The sequence below is a fragment of the Micromys minutus genome, assembly GCF_963924665.1.
Source record: "Micromys minutus genome assembly, chromosome: 8".
NCBI lineage: Eukaryota > Metazoa > Chordata > Mammalia > Rodentia > Muridae > Micromys > Micromys minutus.
In genome coordinates, this window is record NC_137977.1 from 20,152,737 (window position 1) to 20,174,280 (window position 21,544).

A 21,544-nucleotide genomic window follows, 5' to 3' on the forward strand; every position below is an offset into this window, starting at 1 on the left:
GTGGCAGATGGCAAGAGTCGCCTAGTGGGTATGGTGGAGGAGGAGAGCACGTGGTCGAGTGTTGCATTATATGTTCATCTTTTTACAAGGCCTGTTCTTTCAGAATGAGAGTTTGAGGGGACCTGCTGAGACTGGTGAAGTAAGGTCCTTCACCCCCTCTTCAGACCTTCCACCTTCTTACTGTCAGGAGCCTGGATGCTTCACAGCTGCATCCTGGCTCCCTGTGAGAGCCAACCCAGGTTGCCTCAGGGTCCCAGCAGAGAGGGAGAGAAGAACCCCTAATCCTAAGGACAGAGCCACATGGGCATGGGTGTAAGAGACAGGCTGGGATGGATCTTTGATGCTAAGGGTCCTTGTAATAGAGAACGGGCCCTGTGGGAATTGTCGCTGCTCATCTTTGCCATTGCTACCCTCTGAGGGTATGATGCCAGACAGCCCTCTGGGACAGAAGGAGGGAGGCGGGCTCTGGCCACTCCCACATCTCTGGTCTATCTTTTCATATCTCCGTGTTCCACTGTAAGGCTCGCAGCTGGCCGATCTACCTCTGCCAACCTGGGAGGCCCTTTAAGTTTGGGGTAGGGGGACTCAGGGGAAGACCTCCACTATGCTCTGAGCCAGAGCACCTAGCTTGGCTGATCCTAGCTCTGTGTGAGAGGAATGTAGGGGTGATACAGGAATACCCTCGAGTATCAGGGAATCAGTGCAAAACTCAGGGGAACCTGGACAGATGGATAAACCGTTGGCCTGATTCTGGGGTCTCTTCCTTGTTTTTGCTTCCCACAGGGGAAATCTGTCTGATTTCTCACGGGGCTTTTGGTCCGCCTTCCTGTCGGCCCCAGTGTGAGTTTGTGAGGGTGTTAGAGTGTGCATCCTGTTTCTGTGGTCCCCAACCACAGCTGCTGTGAAGTTCAGTGGGGAGGGTGAGGGAGGCGCCCGACTGGGTGGAACTCACTTGGAGACAGTTTCTCGCTGAGGCCACAGCTCAGACTCGCCGGGAGGAGATGATGAGAAAGGTGAAGGCCTGAGGAATTTTTGAGGGTCTCAGTAGTGGAGTGGGGGGTCCTGGGAGGGAGGCTGGTGAGTGTGCGCTCATGTCTGTAGGCAAAATGGGGTAATGGTAGGTGGAGTCAGTCTCTGCTTCCTACAGCAAGTGGGGCAGTATAGACCTTCAGGTTTCCTGCCCGGCTTGGTCTTTCCGGTTCCCTTTGTCTTCCTCCTGGACTCCTGGATTTGTCCCTGGGTTCTGAAAAAGTGTCCATTCCTGCCTAACCTCATCCATTAGACTGTGTGTGTGTGTGTGTGTGTGTGTGTGTGTGTGTGTTTATGTGCGTGTGCTTGTGTGTTTGTCTGCGTATCCGAGCATCCATGTGTCCCCCAGAAGGTCAAAAGGCTCTCAGTCACTCCCTGGCCATGATGGAGGGGAGAACTCTTAGCCTAGGAGGTGACTGCACAGAGTCTAAGGTTCAGCGAGTGAGTGGGTATCCTGGTTTTCCTGCCTCTCCATTCATCAGGCCTCCCAATGGGGAAGATACAAAACTGGCCATGGAACTTTTTACCTGAGTGTGTGTGTGTTTGTGTGTGTGTGTGTGTGTGTGTGTGTGTGTGTGTGTGTGTGAGAGAGAGAGAGAGAGAGAGAGAGAGAGAGAGAGAGAGAGAAAGAGAGAGAGAGAGAGAGAGGGAGGGAGGGAGGGATGAGACAGACAGACACAACACACAAAGAGAAAGAGAGAGTGAAGGAGTCAGACAGACAGACAGGCGTATACACACACCACAGAGGGAGAGAGAGAGGAAGAGAGGGAGGTTGTAGAGTTACTGGAGGGTTTGGCAGGGTGTCTTATAGACTCAAGGAGAACGCTGATCCCAGAGCCTCTGTTCTTATTCTAGGCTAAGGAGAAGGCCACACTGGGCACTGGAGGACTTAGAGAGGACGTCCTCCTTTCCCAGAGGCACAGGTGGCACTAGCCTTTGCCCAGCAGCTGATCTCAGCCCTCCCAGGCGACTGCAGAGGGGCTGCACAGCTGGATGTTTGCTGAGGTCTGAAGCTATTGCTGAGGTGTGCAGGCAGCTGTTGACAGACACTTCAGCTCTACACACATCTGGCCAAGGGCTGAGGATGTGAGGAGAGGAAACCCTGATAGGAGGTGACTTTGAGTGGCACTGATAAGCCTTGCTGCACTGCTGGCTCTGGGCCTCTTTAGTGACCTCCTGTGCTGGCAAGTACATGCTCATGGAGGTGTGGCCAGTCTGAGTTATCGCTTGTCCCAGTGAAAGCTCCTTTTTGTTCTTTACTAGGTGTGACATGCAGGGTGAGAGTGTGGAGCTGTAAGCAACTGAAGGTCTGGGGCTTTCTTCTGTTATGTGCGTTAATTAGACTCTATATGACAGTCACTTGGACTTCCAGGCGTGTCCTGCAATGGAGTTGAATTGGGAACACAGGAACACGTGGTGATAGAAACAGATTTATGAAGGGATAGAAAGATGGGGCTAGGGAGGTGGCCCAGGGCTAAAGGGCTCACTACTCAAGAGGGATGACCTGAGTTCAGATCTCTGGAAGCTATGTGAAGCCCATGACTGTGATTCCATTAATCTATGGTTGGATAGGGGCCCGAGACAGGAAAATCCCTAGAAGCTCATGGGGTAGGTAGTCTGACATCCAAATGTGGCGTAAAGTCAGCTCTATATGGCTTGTAGTGCAAACAGTTTACATACTGGGCCAATTCCTTGGCCTCTCATTTGTCAGTCTGATACTTCTGGGGCCTCCTCTCTGCTCTATTTTCCTACTTCTCCAGTTCCATCTGTAACCTGGGATACCTGGGCACCACTGCGGCCATTGTCTTTCCACCTTTCTCATCCTTCAAAGCTCAATGTCTTGTGCTCTTCAGCCTCTCCTGGTCCAGCTGCTCCCCCAGTTCTCTGTGTCTCTGAGCTCACAAGAGACTCGAATGAGAGGGATGCATGGGTTCAGTCTGTGGGTAGAGGTGTGTGTGCATGTGTATATGTATGAGTCTGTAGAGGTGTGTGTGTGTGCATATGTATATGTATGAGTCTGTAGAGGTGTGTGTGCATGTGTATATGTATGAGTCTGTAGAGGTGTGTGTGTGTGCATGTGTATATGTATGAGTCTGTAGAGGTGTGTGTGCATGTGTATATGTATGAGTCTGTAGAGTTGTGTGTGTATATATACGTGGGTGTGTAAATATGGGCTATGGAGGAAGAAACAGTGGCTATGCCTGTGTCACTCTAGTGGTCTGTTCAAGTAGGCAGCTGATGACAAGTGACTTCAGCCAGGTCTGGCAGCCCCTGCTACCATCCGGTCTGCGGTGGTCAGTTCTGTGTTTACTCTGGGATTCCCTGCAGTGTCATGGGCCTTGGCCGAGGCAGCAGAATCTTCTGGGTATGTGAGGACACCGTGTTTGGCCCCTTTCTGAGTGGGTGGGGCTCCCAGCAGTGTAGTGAGGTCAGTGGGGAGAGGCATTTGGTTTCTTAGGCTGTTTCTGAAGCTTTCTTCTTGGTGACATCATGACAGCCTGTCTGAGACTCCCTTCTTGGCTGTTAACGGAGCTTTGGATAGAAGGTAAGGTGCTCCAGTCTCACTGTCTTCATCTATTCCTTGCTGCTGTAATACAGGCAGGGTGACCTATAAAGAAAAGGTTTGGGGGTTGGGCACAATTGAAGTGCATTCTGTGTAACCACGAGGGCTGGAGTTCAGATCCTTAGCACCCACCTAGAAGAAAGAAGAAAGGAAGAAAAGTATTTTAGTCAGTTTGCTGTCATTGTGAAAAACACTTTAGACAATCAACCTAAAAAAAAAAAACAGGAAAAGGGAGTCTCTACCTTAGTTCTGAAACAGCCTGCAATACCCTTCTTCCCACCCTACCTTCCTTTGCTGGAAACTCTGCCTCTTGGTTAGCTCTTTCCTATGGACCCTCCCAGCCCCCCCTTATAGCCCATCTACATTCCTTGTGTCAGCCACAATTACCCAGAAACACCCTTAGTGTTATCAGGGACCCATAGTGGTCACACTGAGCACAAGGGTAGGCGATTTTCACTATCCTTCTGGTCCCCCATTGTGTTCTCTCCAGACTTACTGTGAGTCCTTCCCATAGCTTGCAGGAACCCCTCCTTTCACCAAGTCTCTACCCCTCTTGGTGTGGATCAAATCTCCCTTGATCTTTCACATATTTCCTGCCAGCCTTTCCTCCTAGCCCACCCCATTCTTTTCTGCCACCCACTACCATCGTCCCTAAAGTCACATTTATCTAACATCTAGAGAGGGCAACAGGAATCAAAAACCAAAATACCTTTCCAGTAAAGGTAAAACTAGATATATCAACACCTAGAAGCACCCCTGTTATCATAACTTCAGATGCCTAGACTCCAGTGCAAAAACACATCATGAATAGCCAAGACAGCATACCTCTACTAGTGGACCTTGAGAAATGCAATACAGTTAAAACACAAGTCAAGGACTTCAGAATAGCAGTTATGAATATGTTCAAGGATATTAAAGAGGCCATAAATAAATCCTATGAACACAAAGATGTAGTTGAATTAACTAATGAAAACAATTAAAGACATGAAAGTAGAAATAGAATCACTAAAAAAAAAATTTTAAAATAAAACCAAGATGGAAACAAAAGAGGAAATGAATTTAGAATGTCAAACAAAAACCTCAGAGGTAAGCCTCACCAACAGAATATAAGAGAGGGAAAAGACAACTTTGCCATTGAAGACAAGGTAGAAAAAAATGGGTACTTGAATTAAAAAAAATGTTGAATGTCAAAAAAAAAAAAAAAAAAAAAAAAAAAAAAAAAAAAAAAAAACCCACAGGCAAAAACATCTAGGGAATCTGGGACACTATGAAAAGATCAAATCTAAGTGTAATAGGGCTAGAGGAAGGAGAAGAAACTCAGGTCAGAGGCACAAAACATATTTTCACCAAAATCATAGAAGAAAATTCCCCCAACCTAAAGAAGGAATTACTTATCAAGACCCAAGAAGCACACAGAACACCAGAAAGACAGGACCAGAAAAAACTTTCCTACAACACACAATAATCAAAACATTAAACATACAGAACACAGAAATGATATTAAAAGCTGCAAATGAAGAAGATGAAATAGCATATAAAGGAAGGACCATTAGAATAACACATGGCTTCTCAATAGAGACTGTGGCCAGGCTGGATGTTCTACAAAGTCTGAGAGACCACAAATGCTAACCCAGACTATTATACCCAGCAAAACTATTGATCATTACTGATGGAGAAAGAAAAGCATTCCACAATAAAACCTATTGAAACAGTTTTTATCTGCCAATCCAGTTCTACAGAAGGCACTAGAAGAAAAACTTTAGCCTGAAGAGGCTAACTACACCCAAGGAGACAGAGGGACTGAATAGTGCCAGAAAAGTCAATTCAAGAGGGAGAGAAAACCGTGCCATAACATCAAACTAGCAGAATCAGTAAGCACTGTTCATTGCTAACTGTGATGGCTAGTCTTGGTTGTCAACTTGATTATATCTGGAATGAACTACAATCCAGAAATGGAGGACACACAGGTTACTGACACTTGAGGCTGAAAAACACATGCCTTTAGTCTAGCTCTTGAGGCGCACCTTTAATAACTTTTCACATACTTTTACCCTGAGATAATGGTGAGATATGTTTCTCGGATGGATCTGGCTTTCCAATTCAACTTGTTAATCTGTGTCTGAGCCATACCTTCTGGTGGAGGTCTACATAAGGACAATGGAACAAGGAAGTGTTTGTTCTCCTTCCTCTGCTTGCACTTCCTTGCCAGCCCAACTGTCAGAGCTGGCTTCTTCAGGATTCCGGCTTATACAAAAGGCCAGCTGAAACACCCAGCCTCATGGGGCTGAGTAACTATTAGACTCGTGGACTTCCCATTCACAGTTGCCTGTTGTTAGGTTAGTTGGACTACAGACTTTAAGTCATTCCAATACGTTCCCTTTATATATAGACTCATTTAATAAGTTATGTGACTCTAGAGAATCCTAATAGAGTAACCCTCAATATTAACCATCTAAATTCCACAGGAAGACACAGACTAACAGATTGGATTAGAAAGGCAGATTCATCTTTCTGCTGCATATGAGAATTACACCTCACCATTATCTCAGGGTAAAAGGAAGCAAAAAGTTATTCCAAGCAAATGAACCTATGATGCAAATAGATTTAGCCATTTTAATATCTTACAAATCAGACTTTAAACCAAAACTAATCAGAGGAGATAGGGAAGAATACTATATACTTGTCAAAAAAAAAACATCCACCAAGAGGCTATTGTACTCCTAAATAGTTGTACATCAAATACAAGGGCATGCAAGTCTATAAAAAGAAACACGACTACAGCTAAAATCAATTGACTTTCACACAGCGATAGTGAGTGACTTCAGTATCTCACTTTTACCAATAGACAGGTCAACCAGACAAAAACTAAACAGAGAAACACTGGAGCTAACACATGCTATAAACTAAATGGACTTAACATATTTACAGAACATTTCACAAGCACAAAAAATTTCTTTCTCTGCACTTCATGGAATTTTGTCCAACACTGACCACATACTTGGATACAAAGCAAGACTCAACAGATACAAGAAGATTGAAATAACGCCATGTGTCCTATCTGACCACCATATATTAAAGCTGGACATCAGTGACAATAGAAACAGCAAAGGGCTTAGCTTGTATATTTAGTTTACTGATTTGCATGCACATGTGTTTATTTCTTGGTTTTATTTTGTTTTTGAAAGACAGATTGTGTGAAGTTGGGTGGGTAGGAAAGGTGGGAGGTTCTGGGAGGAGTTGGGGGAGGGGAAAAGTCTGATTAGACTATATTGTATAAAGAAATTGTTTTCCAATAAAAAATGCACCCCACAATCCCCCCTTCCCCGCCCCAAACCAAATCAGAACAAAAGAGGATAGGTCTGTTTGGTGCCCAAATTAGAAGTTTAGAAGTTAAAATCCTTTGTTGGTTTGACTCCTTCCTTTTGGGCCCAGTGTGAGCCAGTATGTCATATCTGGGAAGTGCACATGGTTGGAGAAGTTTCTCATCTTGTAGCAGACAGGAAGCAAAAGAGAAAAAGAGAAGGGCATGGGGTCCCAGAAATCCCTTCAATGGCATGTTCTCAACGACTTAACTCTCCCATGTCCTACCACATCTCAGTGGCACCAAGTCTTGTGACCAAGTCTTGAACATATGGGCCTCTGGTAGATAGTTGGAGAAATGCTTATCCAGATTAATATGTACAATGGAGGGTGTGCATCACTATGGGCTACTATGCAGCTTTACACGGGAACAAACACTGGTGAAATCTGGTATTGGGTCAGAGTCCTGGAACCAACCACATGTCGGTATTGAGGTGCACCACACAAGTAAGTCACTTGGAAGAACTGACCTAGTTCCTTGATAATGATGGCCATTTTTCACACATGATGAAAAAGCCCTTATGGCTTTGCTACCTTCCATTGGTTCTTACCTGCCCACACTGCCTTGTTAGGATAAACCTTCTAACACAGAAAGTGTGGGCATACATTCTGACCTTTGCAAAAGGGACAGTCCTCATGATCTTTGTGCCCCAACCTTTTCTGACTGAGAACCCTTCCAGCCACTGGGCTTCTCAGGCTGATGATCCTTCTTTCTCTCTGTGCTGGCAGGTCCTGCAGAAACTGGGGAAGGCGGATGAAACGAAGGATGAGCAGTTCGAACAGTGCGTCCAGAATTTCAATAAGCAGCTGGTGAGTGTTTATGAAGGTGGAACAACATTTGTCAGGTAGGAGATGGTGAGGACCAGATTTGTGGAGTGGGAAAGCTCAGAAGATAAAATGGTATGGGTCAGTGAGGTTGTGAGGGACCCTTTCACAGACCAGGCAGTGAGTCTCAGAGCTGTAGGGTCAGCTAGCCAAGGCCATCCAGCTTTGGAAGTAGATTCAGATTGCCCTTGTCTGGCTCTAAAGCCTAGAAACATTCCCAGAGCATCCTTAGCAGGATACATCTCAGGTTTAATTGTGTAGGCAGTGTGGAGGCACAGTTAGATACAAGGTGGGACTTTTCTGAAGGGAAATGCCTCAGCATCTCAAATAGAGATGACCTTTACCATCCCCTGGCTGAGGCTAGGGGAAAGGCAAGGCAGCAGGAGGGAGGCTGAGCTGGCTGGGGCACAGCCTATGGCTTCTTTAGGATAGACCCATGAGAATCTGAGGCCACAAAGAATGGGGAAGGGCATGGGAGGTGAGGTTAGGGCTCTGCTAGAAATAGGGTGGGATAAGCCCAGGCTGTAAGACTCCAGCTTCATGGGACGCCTAGTTTATAAGGGTCCTTGATTAGCTTTGGAAGTATTCATTGAAACCTCTTGTGGCTGGTCTGGACCTTAGGGGAAGGGTCTCATTGGCTTGGACCTGCAGCATGCTGGGAGAAAGCTGAAGCATGCTGGGAAGGCCAAAGTTGTTGGGAGAGGGTGTGGTGAGCAGCAGGGAGAGAATGGGACAGTATGTCAGGGAAGTGCTTAAGGACAAGTCACCCTGGCCTGCCACAGATACCTAATACAAGAGGTTCCCCAGGGCAGGAGTGGGAGCTGCCACGGCTACTTGTCTCTTGGGCCAGTAGTGGGAGGTGAGTATGTCCTCTGACAGGGGGCATCTTCTCTACCTTAGCTTCTTCATTGGCCAAATGTAAGCTGAACAAGAGATTAGAGAGCCTCGGCCTCAGAATGTGAGGCAGGGCATGTTCCCCTTCTTAGCTGCTTCCTTCAGGCTTCGGGCAGCTCTGGGGCTCCTTTGGAGACTACCATTACCTGTGCGTTCACTATGGGCCATGTGGAGCCTTGTCTGTCTTGCAGACTTGCGCTTCCACACAGTTGAGGTAGTGCTTGGGATAGAACCCAGGGCTCTGTGCTTGGTAGCAAGCACTCTACCAACCGAGCTAAACCCTCTGCTCCTGGTATTTTCTTTATTTGTCAGCCGAAGCTCGGGTAAAGAGCAGTTAAAGCTGCATGGCTAGTTGAGGAGGCTTGGAGACTGAAATTTGGACTTTGGGCCATTTTACTTCCTCTAAGTTCACCCAGCCCTGAGGTGGAAGCTGTGAGGTTGGAGTGGGGCTGCTCATGTCTCTTTAAGACAGACTGAGCTGGTGGGGAGGGGGCAGGAAAGCACAGAGACAGGAGCTGAGGTCCATGCGGCCTGGGGCCAGTAGAGTGGTCCTTCCTATTCTTCCCATAGTGTATAGGGGTGGCTCTGGGCCTGGAGGGCACCTGCTGGGATGTCTAAGTTCTTGTGTTCCAGAACAAAGAGTTGAGCCAGGAGCACACAGAGAATAGTAGGAACAGAAGTCTTCGGAGCCAGGGGTAGTTTTGAGACTGCAGTTTTGAGGTGTCCTTTGCATCACAGTGGCCTTCATTCGGAGGTTATACAGGTTTGGACCAGCCTGGTGTGTATGAGGGATGACTTGGCAAGGGGTTGGGGGTGGGGTGCGGTGTGGTCAGGGCACGAGGGCTGCTCTCTGTTTTTGATGGGGAGAATCCAGGGACTATATTGAGCTTGGTCCTCTGCCAGCCTATAGAAATGGGATCAGAGCGGGGCATAGGAAACCCCACTTCCTCCCGTGGCTCTTTCTGGAGCCTTCGGCCTCGTGACACTACTCTGTCAGTATAGGGCTGACAATGTGCTCCGTCTCAGGGCAGTAGATCTCCTTCTGTGTCCTCTGGAGGAGGCAGAGGTCGCCTGCTGTTACTTGCTCTCAGGTAACCCAGTCGGTGCCAGTCACAGGTAGTCACAGTCTCAAAGACTTCTGCTTTGTCCTGAGTGGCCGCAATGAACAGAGCTGGTCGGCCGCGAGGCACTTGGCAGTTAAGATTCAGATTTGCCTTTCAGATATGCTTGGTTTGTTCACACAAAGATTCCTTCCAACAACCACGCTATACAAAGATTACAGTGGTCTCATTTAAACAGACACCTCACCAGGTAGTGCACTGTTGGGCAGAAAATGCAGGCTTCTGCTGGGATTCCTCTCCATTGAGGATGTTTTGGAAATAGGCTTGGCCCATGCTGTAGGGAGACTGGGAGGATGGTGCTTGTGGAAATTCCAGATTGTCTTTGAGAGCAGTGGTCAGTGCCGACAGGTGCGGGAAAGGTATAGAAAGCTCGATGGTCACTGGGGTCAGAGTCACACTGTGGCCAGTCTCAAAGTCCCCTTGCCAGTGGGGATCAGTGTAGAGACTTGAGCTGCCATCTCAGGAACACAGCAGTGCAGTACTAGGGCCACCTCCAAAGTTCAGTTTTTCTGTATTGTTCTAGTGGGTGTGAGATCTGGGCCATCGGAGCTCACAGTCTTGGGCTGACTCATTAGCATATAGGAGCTAGCTGCCTAAGGCTTGGCTCATATCAGAGTTGGCTTGTGGTTGGCTCCTTAACACATCTTGTAGGCATTACTGTATTCAAAGTTACACAAAATAGTTTCACATTTGTCCTAACATGGATCCTAGGGGGATTACGTGTTGCTGTCAGCTTCCAGTACTGCGTACCCCATTTAGCCCTCTAGAAACTGACGTGGTCTTCCAGGCTGGCTAAGCTCTTACTTGTAGGACTGCTCTAGACTGTTGAGACCTAAGGCTCACTGAGGTGTGAAAGCCCTACCCTTGGCTGTGTAGAGTAAAATCCTGTCCCTGGCACTGAATGCCTAGCAACAAGAGTTGGAGCTGAAGCCAGATGTCCCCTAAAACCACCAGGAGATGGGCGTCTGAGTCTGCAGGCTTAGGGTGGGGCTGGAGAGAGAAAGGCCTCACAGGGAGTGAGGCTGGCTGGGCTCGGCCTCCTCTGGTTCTGTGGCAGACCCTTACTGACACTCATGGGCCCAGTTGAGCAAGGGTCTAGAACATATTCCTTAGCTGGACTCTAATGGCATTGTAACTGGAACTCAGGACCTTCTAGAAAATTATTGCGCAGCCTTCCCGTTTAGGTGCCAAGGAAGACAGTTCTGGGTAGTCCTTTGCTCAACTGAGTGGTTTTTATCTGCTCACAGCTCAGTGTCTGGGAGGCACAAGGAGCTTTGGTCCAGCCTGCAGCTTGCGTAAGTTGAGTAAATGCATGGCCCAGCCAAGGGGAACCTATTGCTTTGGTACAGGGTGGGCACATTCATTGGAAGAGATAAGAAGGGGGCTGAAGGTATGGCTGGGATGAGAGATGCTTAACAGGAAGAGAAGCTGGGTCTGGGAAGTTCTATGGCGTTGGGTAACAGGCATCACCTCAGGAGCATGCTTTAATTCTCATGTCTAACAGTGAGGGATTTAAGGTGTTAAAGCGAGTATGCATTGGAGAAGCCTCTGCATCCTGTATCGGAACACTTCTAGGTCGGGCTTTTGCTTCCTCATTTAATTTGTTCCCAGTGAGCCTTGAACTTGGGTGTTCAGATTTACACCTGACCGGGGCTACCTGCCGGGTTGTTAGCCTCCCTATCTACATGATGCTGATCTGAGGATTTATCTTCCTAGAAACAACAACGAGAACAAACGAGATTACACAACAAAAGCAATGCACTGTGCTATCCATACGTCATCTGCGCTGTGAATAATGTAGAGACAGATGGGATACGGTACACAGGAGGGCACATGCGGGGTCTGTGTGTATTCTTTGTCATTTCATATAAAGGGCTCGGGCTCCATGGGTGTGGGTGTCTGACAGGGTTCCAGGATGGGCCTCCAATTTTTCTCAATGTGCAGCTATCCTCTAGGGGGTCTGAAAAAGATTTTGCTCCTTTTATTTCCTCTGGTTTATTTTGCACGTTTTTTTTTTTCTTGAACCACCTTTGCTGGTGTCCTCGGCTGTGACGCGGAGAGCAGGGGAGAAGCAACAGAAGGAATCCCCCCCCAAGTCTAGCGCAGTGAGCTAGAATTTGCTGGAGCTCACACGGGTGACTCAAAGGCAGCTGTGTACTGAGAAGACCACCCAGCGTGGGTAATGACTCACCAAAGCAGCACCCCCTTGAGTTTCCCAACTTGCAGGCAGTGTGGCTGGCTGGAGAGTTCCCTCCCCCACCCCCAGCAATTGTTATTGTTTATATAATACTTGGCAGGGAGTTTATAGATCTGCACAGTTCAGGAGCTTCTTGGGAGCCATTGTTACCAGTTGCCGGCTAGCCTGAGCCCTCCCTCCACTTGGAGGTGCTCCCTGAATCTTCCAAGCTTTGTATGATGCTCAGTATGTTGCTGACCTCACAGCATCCTTGTCAAGTGGTGTTAGTGATGGCGAGAAGGTGGTGCACAGGGCTGTGGGCACCAGGAGGAGAAGTGCAGGTCTCAGCAGAGGAAGAGTAATAGACTCTAAAGGTTAGAGCATCCTGGGTTGAGTTAGGAAGGTGGCCAGTCCCTGAATGCCCTTCCTGGAGGTGGACCAGCATGGGCAGAGATCATCTTCTGGCAAGAATGCTGCGCTCTCTAGGTCTCCTGTGCCTATATCATGGGCATGTCTCTATCCCTGATCTCCAGAGTGGGAGGGGCAAGATGGTTTCTTTTTGAGAACAACCAGTCTTAGCTGCCTCCTCCTCTCCAGTATGAACCCCACCCCCTGAGGCCTGACTTCACAGCCCTGGGGCCTGGTGTCTCATCTCAGCTGTCCCCGAGCACTTGTGCTATGCCAGGCAGGGTCATTATTTGTCTTGTATTCTCCGGGCTCAGGGAACTATACTGACTTGCTTATTGCAAAGAACTTGTTTGTTCTTTCCTTCCACTGAGCACCTTGGGTAGTCTGAGACTCCTGTTGTAACCCTGCTGGTACCCTGGCCTCAGCATTCCCGGTCCATTTCTTTCATAGGGACTTGGGGTCTAGCCCATGGTTCCATCCTCTTTGCTGGCTCTTCTGTCTCCGGGGTTCTGCCCCTCTGTTAGCTCAGGAAGCATTTAGTTGGCTAACTCCTTCTCTACAACCTTCCCTACCATGTCTCTCCCCTGCGGGAGGCCCTTGAAGTTCTTGGCAGTATCTCTATACTTCTGTATCTGCTAATCCTGGGCTTTTCGTATTGGAGTCTGCCACCCTCCGTCCATCAGCACCACAGTCCCCGTGAAGACTCACAGGGGTTTTCTGTCCTTACTTTGGTACTATGGGAGTCTGTTCCTCGGTGCGACCTAAAGTTGCAGAACAAGGTGCCTGACGGTCCTTGAACACACCTGACCATGTTTCTGTCATTTGTCACATGGTCACTGTCATTCGAGATCCGTACAGCTGCGTCTGTGTACTCTGTGTTCAGCAACACCCCAGTGTGACATCACTGTGCAGGGGTCTTGTCTTCTGGCCATTCTTACACAACTGAGTGGTAGCTGACAAGTGGGCCTGTAGGGCTCCCAATCAAGGGAGTGACAATGACAGTAATGGCAGCCAGAGGGCCAGAGCTACTGTCCTCTGAGGTTCCAGCTTGTAGGGAGAACACAGGTTGGTGGCTGCTGGCAAGAGCGAAGACTGGCTTGTCATGCAATCGGTATCAGGAAGGGGAGGGCTGGTGACCAGTGTCCCCAGGACCTGACTTTGTTCTTGGCTTTTCTGGCAGACAGAGGGCACCCGACTGCAGAAGGATCTTCGGACCTACCTGGCTTCTGTTAAAGGTAGGGTACGTCTGTCTGTAAGGATTTGGGGCTGTACTGTGGGTCAGCTGGACCACATCCGCGGTGGTAACGGCTGGAATGGGGGGGGGTGAGGAGACCATGTACCTTCTCTCTACCCCACAGCCATGCACGAAGCCTCCAAGAAGCTGAGTGAGTGTCTCCAGGAGGTGTATGAGCCTGAGTGGCCCGGCAGGGATGAAGCGAACAAGATTGCAGAGGTAGGCGTGGGTGCGTGGCTCTGAATCTTCCTCTAGGGACCTTTTGGCTCCAGCTGCTGTCCCCGCAGTGTCTCACCTTCCTATGCAAGCTACCCCGATTCTCTGGCACGTGTAGACAATGTAGCCTTGACCAGGTTGCCTTCCTTTTTCTGCAGGTTATGCTTCTGGTACTTGCCATACTGTCCTTTGAGACGTGGGTATGGCTTCCCCTGTGTATTAGTGTCATACAGTGTCCCTTGCCAACCCTGCCAGTTTTTACTGTATTCCAACCTTGCTGTTATCTCAGGGACACTGCAGCCTCAGGAAAACAAGGCACTGAGAGTATATAGAGCTTTGAGAGCTGTGGGCTGTGTGATTTAGCTCTGCAAAGCATCCTCGTTCCTGTGTTTCAGAACAACGACCTACTGTGGATGGACTACCACCAGAAGCTGGTGGACCAGGCTCTGCTGACCATGGATACCTACTTGGGACAGTTTCCTGATATCAAGGTAAGAGACCCCTGGGCCCATGGCCTTGCTTTGGAGCTTGTGGAAGGAGTTGGAGTCTGGGAGAAGCCTATGATGGAGGGCTGGCTCACTTAGGAGGTGACTGCTCTGTGGTCAGATATCTGCTTAGCCTGGCAGTTTGTCTCTTCAGGACTGGTCTGTCCATCTGGCTATATCTCCTAGGGGAGAGATAGGACCCTGATGATATGCCAAAGAAATAATTTTACCCAAGTCTGGTTGAAGTTTCTTGGGATTATGCCTACCCTGGCATGATTGACAGCTTACAAAGCTGCATCCCAAGTGCCCCTGCACAGCTTCCGGGCAGTGTGGCATGTGAGAGCATCTGCTTTTCAGTAACCATTACTACTGATCTAGCCTCAGGCAGGGGCTCAGGTGTGAGGCTGTGGGTAAGACCCAAGCACACGTAAACCAAAGGTCCCTGTATCTGTGCTGTGTGTTTGGTAGGGTAGTGTGTTGCCTGTTAGCTGTGTGGGTGTGTTTATATTCTCCAATGTTCAGAAACCTGGCTGCTTCTGCTGGGACTGAATCTATGCTTGGAGTCTTGTAAGCTAAGTTCTCCACTCATGCCTCTGGGTCCCCAGGTGCTGTGTCTGTGGATGTTTAAGAGTCTGAGGAGCCTAAGATGCTTAGGAGGGTTATCATCCTTACAGGCAGTACAGGTGTATAAAGTCACTGATAAGAGTGGCTCAGGAGATTTGGGGCCTGGCTGAGAAAGAGGTTCGGCTAATATGGTCCTGGCTAGAGGGTTCTGACAGGACAGGAAAGTGGGGGAGACAGAGAGGACGGAGTGCTCTGAAGAGTGAGCTGCCTGCCTCGGGAAGGCTCTGTTGCCAGATTGGCGTCTGGGCCCAGATATGCTACTTCAGGCCTGCTGTGTCCCTCTTGCCTGTTTTCTCTGGTCCCAGCCTGGGGATCTTGGCATCGGGCCCCACCCATCCCTCCTCTCTCTGCTCCCTAGTCACGTATTGCCAAGCGGGGGCGGAAGCTGGTGGACTATGACAGTGCCCGGCACCACTATGAGTCTCTTCAAACCGCCAAGAAGAAGGATGAAGCCAAAATTGCCAAGGTAAGGAAGGGCTGGGACAGGCTCAGGGAATCCAAGAGAGGTTAGTCCAAGGTTCCCAGCTGTGGATGGAGATGGTGCTGAGCCCAGGGCTAAATAGTAGAAGACCCTGTGGTGGGTGCCTCGGCAGGCGGGTGGAGCCTGTTGTTGGTCTCCTTCTGCACTTTGCCCTGCCTTGAGTCAGTTTTCCAGAATGTGAATAGACCCAGCTTGGGTTTCCCTGGTGTGGTACTATGTTGCTCAACGCACTGAGAGGAATTCTGTCATGGGATCCGATGTGACTTTGTCTTGATGGAACAGGCCTGTGGGCTGGTCACATGGTCCTGTGTTGTGTGGGTGGGTGGCGAGCCCCGTGTGCTAAGCCCCTCTACCCCGCCTACTTTTCTCGTAGTTGTGCAGTTCGACGCCCCCTCTCCACTTGGGTGGGAGTTCCCTTATTTTCTCAGCTTTGGGGGTTGGGGAGGGGAGGATCTACACCTGCTGCAGGCTAGCCTCCAGATGGGAGCCGGCTTGTCTGTCTCTGCATGGGATGTGGGCTTGGTGTTTAATTATCTATGTCTCTGTTTTTTTCTCCCACCTCCCTCCTGCCTCTCCATTCTCCTTTGCCTTGACCTCTCCTTTTCTCCCCCCTTCCCCCCCAGCCTGTCTCGCTGCTTGAGAAAGCCGCCCCCCAGTGGTGCCAAGGCAAACTACAGGCTCATCTTGTAGCTCAAACTAACCTGCTCCGAAATCAGGTGATAACTGGCTTCTAACCTTGCACGTGCTGGCGCCTTCTGGTCTGTTGTCCTCTCCTGGTGTCTGTCTGCCCAGCCTCCACCAGCTCCACAAGGGAGGGCTTATCTTCTTTCTGGGGTTTGGAGGCAGGCAGGGCCAGAGTCTTAGCTGGAGGTATGTGGTACAGGGTGGGGTTTGGTGGGGCTTTTAGATTCCTTTGAGACTCCTATTTTAGAGCAGACACATGACCTAAGCACCTAGCCAGGTCTCTGTTCTCTTCAGATGATTGGCAGCCTGTTCCAGGAACAACTTTGAGCACTGTCTCTGAGGGCTCCTGACCTGTTCCTCAAGCTCCAAAGTTATTTTTGAAGAAACAAATCTGCTCCCAATGGCACTCGGACTCTCAGGGTCCCAGAGCTGGTTGTAGCCGAGTGGGCCTCTTAACTCAAGTTTAACTCAAGCCCTGGGGTAGTTTACCTGGTCCTTGGTCTGGGTTCCATGGAGATGGTTCTTGCTAGAGAGGACTCAGAACCTGACCACCAGAGGAGACTCCAGGAAGCCTCTGTATCCTGGCTGGGATGCTAAGACCTATCAGGGAGACCTGGGTCCAGAAAGGTCATCCTTTGGAGGTTACATGAAGGACAAGGGTTGTAAAATAGACTTCTTACTAAACACTGGGCCGTACCACCAGCCTACCGGGGATCCTACAGTCTTCTTGGTGTCCTGAACCTGAAACTGGCTAAAGTTTGGCTAAGGTCTGCTAGAGATGAGGCAGGTAGATCAAGATCATTTGAACCATATATATATATATATATATATATATGGTTCATAAATAATAAATATATACATATATATTTCTTTCTCTCTCTCTCTTTTTTTTTGTTTTGTTTTTCTTCCAACCTTGCTTGAGACTCAGGAAACCCTTTGTAGTGGGGATGAGGCAGATAGCCAAGACTTGACCCAGAAAGAGGTCGGATTTCTCTTGGACAGTGCCCCATTTTTCTGGGGCCACCTCCCGATTGATTTCATCATCTCCAACTGCATGTATCAAATGTGCAGGATGGGGAAGGAGGAGCTTCGACCTGACAAGGCTAGCTGCCTAATTTCTGATGTGAACCACTAATTTCTTGAAGGCCAAGGCTTGGGGCTAACTTTGGAGGCCTGGATGTTAGGATCCAGGTGATTAGTTATTCAGAGCCTATGGATGGGGATTTACAGGTCTGGAAAATGCCCACTCAGCCTTGGCTGGGGGCGGGGGCGGGGTTAAGAGCAGGAGAAATGGGATAGATGTGTGGCTAAGAAGGAACAGAGCTGGAGTCAGGTTTGTGTTTGGTGTTCCTTCCCCACAAAGTGGAGTGCTTTGAATGAGTTGGAGAGGCCCCTGGAACACATTAGGATGCTTTAGAGCCCCTGAGATGGGTGTGGGTTGGGGAATCCTGCTTGGAAGGACCCTTACTTCACTGTAGGGGAGCAGCAGGGAAGACTGAGCCACAGGGCCACCTTTTCCATGGGACACTCCTCCTCTTGTCCCTCCCCTCCTAATGCCTAGCTGGAAAACTAGAGCAACTTTGTTACCAGTAAGCACCAGTAGGAAGCTCTGAGCTTCAGCTTGGGACAAGAATCCACCCTGAGGGAAGGCTTGACTCTAAGGGACAGTGTATCCTCCGCTGGTTGTGTTTGTAGAACTGACTAGCTTTTCTATGGCCCTGGCTGTTCCTGGGAGCTCTCCTGACTTGCTCCAGCCTCTCAGGCTTGCCTGCAAGACAGGTCCAGACTCTCTAGTCAGCTCTTTGTCTTAGAGTGGAGAGGGTGTGGGGGCTGGGAGGGCTCCTGTTTTACTCTCAACTCTCTCCTGCTCTGTCATTTCTGAGTGCTTCCTGAGTATTTGCGGTATGGTGTGCACAGTTGCCTTCCAAGCTTCCTAAAAGGCTAGGATATGAGGCACATATCAAAGGACTCAGGCCCTGACTTTGGGGAATTGAAAGTGGACCTGCCCTTGTTTTATGCTGTGTTGCTGGGGCCCTGGACCTATCTGTGCTGAGAGGCGCCCAGCTTTGATCTGACCTGTCCATAGGGAACCATTTGTCTTTATGTCACCGTCCTTGTCACCCTCCTAGTTCACCTTTAACTCTGTGTGTGTGTGTGTCTGTCTGTCTGACTGACTGACATCTTTGGTAGGATACCCTCAGAGGCTAGAAGAGGGAGTCAGAACGCTTGAAACTGGAATTAAAAGAGACTGTGAGCTTCCTGATATAGATGCTAGAACTGAATCTGGGTGGGTAGGAAGCACCTTTTAACCTAATTACTAAGCCACCTCTCTGCCCCTGGGCCCCAGATTTAAAGTGGGGCTCTAGGGGGTCAAACAGAAGCCCTTATGCATATGGACTATTTCCTGGGCTGTTTTGCCAGCCTCACCTTTAGAGATTTTTGTTTTTTGTTTTTGGTCCTCTCCCCCATCTCCGTTTTAAAATTAAACTCAAAAGAGGGTCCTCAGGAGGCCGTGTGTTACCTGGAGTGCGTGGTGATCAGATGCTAGAGAGATCCTTTCTCTTATCCCATCCAAGGCTCCGGCTTGAGGTACACTAGGGCTGCATGCTCAGTGGGCTGGTCCTGGTATGCCTTAATCTGGGTGAAGTGTCCAGCTTGGCCTGGGAGAAAAAACAAAGGTGTGCTTTTGTCTGAGTGGTGTTCTGGCCAGCTGTGGTCCCAACACCAGCTTTAGAATAGCAGGCTGCTGGCCTTAATTTTCCCTTAGCCCGGTGCCCCAGGGAGCCCGGGTTGTGAGTCAGACTTCAATCTGAGTCAACCCTGTCTGTGTGACTCACAGCTCTGCTTGGTGCTGGGGTCTAGTGCCACCTCTTGGTAGAGGAAGAGATGTAGGAAGAGTCAAGAGCACTGGGCACGGGCCCCTCGGGCCCATTTGGTCCTCCCTGCCTCATCTTAGAGGTGCTGGCCCACTGGGACAGATCACAGGAGAGGGGTTTGTGGAAAAAAACTTTCCCATGAAAGTAATGAGAAACTAGACACCAAAGTGAAGCCGGTTTTGGCCCCAAGAGAGCAAGCAGGAACCTTCAGGAAGGGTCATAGAAAGCAATAACAGGCTGGCAGAATCTCAGGGCTGACGTTTGGCCCAAGGGAGTTGATGTGGAAATAGGAAGGGTTTGCCTGAGTCTGGGCTCTGCCTCTGCACTCCAGCTCTCTAGGTTGTTCGATTTCAAGCTGCCCCCTCCCCCTCCCCCCCGTGTATGTCTATGTGTGTTTAGGCTAAAGGCCAAGCTCTGGTACTGTCCCCGAGAAGTTGTTCGAATTAATACTTTGAAACAGAATCTCTTCTTGGGACCTGAGGCACATTGGTTTAGTTTGGCTGGCTAGCCAGCAAGCTCTGCAGATCTTTCTGTGTGCACCTCCCCAGAACTGGGATTTTTTTAGGGTGTTCCACCACATCTAGCTTCTCATGTGGTTGCTGGGGATCAAATCCAGGTCCCCGTGCTTATCCTGAAGGCACCTTTTCAACCAAACTATCTCCCCAGCCCTTGTCTCCAGCCCCCTTATTGGCCTTCTCCACAAACCCTCTTTCTATAATGGCAGCACAACCCTCCCATTGGGAAGTTCTGGGTGGGTATCCACATCTAGTCTAGCCTCTATCCTGCTCAGGCCCTGGGGCCTGCGTCTAGGCTGGAGAGGGTACCAGCTATGGGGGTAGGTCTGGCTCATCTCCCCAGGGCAGAGTCCCGCACAGATTCTAACACACCCCACGGCCTCTCCATCGCAGGCAGAAGAGGAGCTCATCAAAGCCCAGAAGGTATTCGAGGAGATGAATGTGGATCTGCAGGAGGAGCTGCCATCCCTGTGGAACAGGTGGAGTCAGGAGGGGCCCTGCATTTACCCACTCTGGGGCTCTGTGACTCTGAGGACGCAGCATAGAGTCACGTGTGGTCTCACCATGTCACCTCCTCTCCCTCTGGCAGCCGTGTAGGTTTCTATGTCAACACGTTCCAGAGCATCGCGGGTCTGGAGGAAAACTTCCATAAAGAGATGAGTAAGGTAGGCCAGGGTGACCCGGCAGTGCAGAGGGTCAGTCAGAGGCAGGGGTGGGTAGTCGGGGTACTCTGGTAACCATGCTAACTTTTCTACCTGGAACAGATGTGGGTGGTCCAGTCCAGCCCCAGCATGCCATGCCCAGACCTGTACTTCTTCCCTGGACCACATTTTTGGGGACGTTATCAGCCCCTTCTTAGACCGCGATCATCCTCTCAGGCAACTCTGGGGCTAGAAATGCTGATGGCTGTTTTCCTCAATCCGTAGGAAAATAATACACAAGTTACCAGGATTTTGTAATAAAAAAAAAGTCTCCTGTGTTTCTTAAGGTTGGGAAATGGGATGTTTCTCTTCCCAGATCTGGCATAGGAGGCGTGAAAAGCTCACACTTTTCTGTTGTATTAGAATGGAGGCTGTGTAACATGGTGGTTGGAGACACCTGGTGTGACAGCTCCCCCACTCCATATGGTGGCTGTTCTGACTTTGTCCCTTGGACCCAGAGGAATGAAGTAAATGATGATTCCAGATTTTGGGGCTGAAGAGGGAGAGCTGGCTTGGGGCCTTTTCCTGACTATAACCCTCCCGTTTAAGGCCCCTCTTTTCTTCCTGTTTTTCCTCTCCCTTCTTAAAGATTTGAGGCAAGACTGTCTCGATGGGTAAAGGTGCTGGCCACAGAAGCCTGGTTAAGGATTCAGACTTAGTTCCCAGAACTGGAATAACAGGGGAGGGGGCGATTCAACTCTACAGAGTTGTTCTCCCACTAAGAAATATGTAAATCAACAAACAAACAAACAAACATCCCAAACAGGTAGGAAAGGGCCCCACTTAGGGAAGGAAACCTTTATGCAAAATTAGTTCAAGGCACCAAAGGCAGACTTAGGTATGAGTAGGAGAAAAAAAATTCGTCTCTGTACTTTCTAGTGGCCAAAGTAAAAAGAGAAATGTTTTCAGGAATGAGCCCCACAGTATGCTTGGGACAACCTCTTCTGTTGCGGTGTGTGAGCCCCACAGTATGCTTGGGACAACCTCTTCTGTTGCGGTGTGTGAGCCCCACAGTATGCTTGGGACAACCTCTTCTGTTGCGGTGTGTGAGCCCCACAGTATGCTTGGGACAACCTCTTCTGTTACGGTGTGTGAGCCCCACAGTATTAATGGGACAACCTCTTCTGTTACGGTGTGTTTTTGAGGAATTCCTGGTAGTTGTAGTTAGGTTTGGAGGCTTCTTGGCAAAATGACCTTAATAACCAGGATTAACATTAAATCCTGCAATCTTCAAAAACGAGGTTTAAGAAATAAAATATTGGCATGTCTTATGCTTGAAATTCAGCAAGTAGAAAGACAAAGGTAAGAGAATTGTGAGTCTGAGGCCAGGGCAGTTCGCTGAGAGATTGTCT

The 21,544-nt window shown here is 49.2% G+C and overlaps 1 protein-coding gene across 3 annotated transcripts in view; it reads left to right on the top strand.

The window, feature by feature from the left end:
- Positions 1-21,544, top strand: part of BIN1 (bridging integrator 1) — a 54,502-nt gene that overhangs the window by 18,942 nt on the left and 14,016 nt on the right. For all 3 annotated transcript variants that reach the window (XM_080920264.1, XM_080920262.1, XM_080920263.1), the window contains exons 2-8: positions 7,682-7,762; positions 13,557-13,611; positions 13,735-13,829; positions 14,222-14,317; positions 15,294-15,401; positions 19,885-19,970; positions 20,081-20,156. In XM_080920264.1, the coding sequence (XP_080776390.1) occupies positions 7,682-7,762; positions 13,557-13,611; positions 13,735-13,829; positions 14,222-14,317; positions 15,294-15,401; positions 19,885-19,970; positions 20,081-20,156 (597 nt within the window). The remainder of the gene's footprint in view (positions 1-7,681; positions 7,763-13,556; positions 13,612-13,734; positions 13,830-14,221; positions 14,318-15,293; positions 15,402-19,884; positions 19,971-20,080; positions 20,157-21,544) is intronic.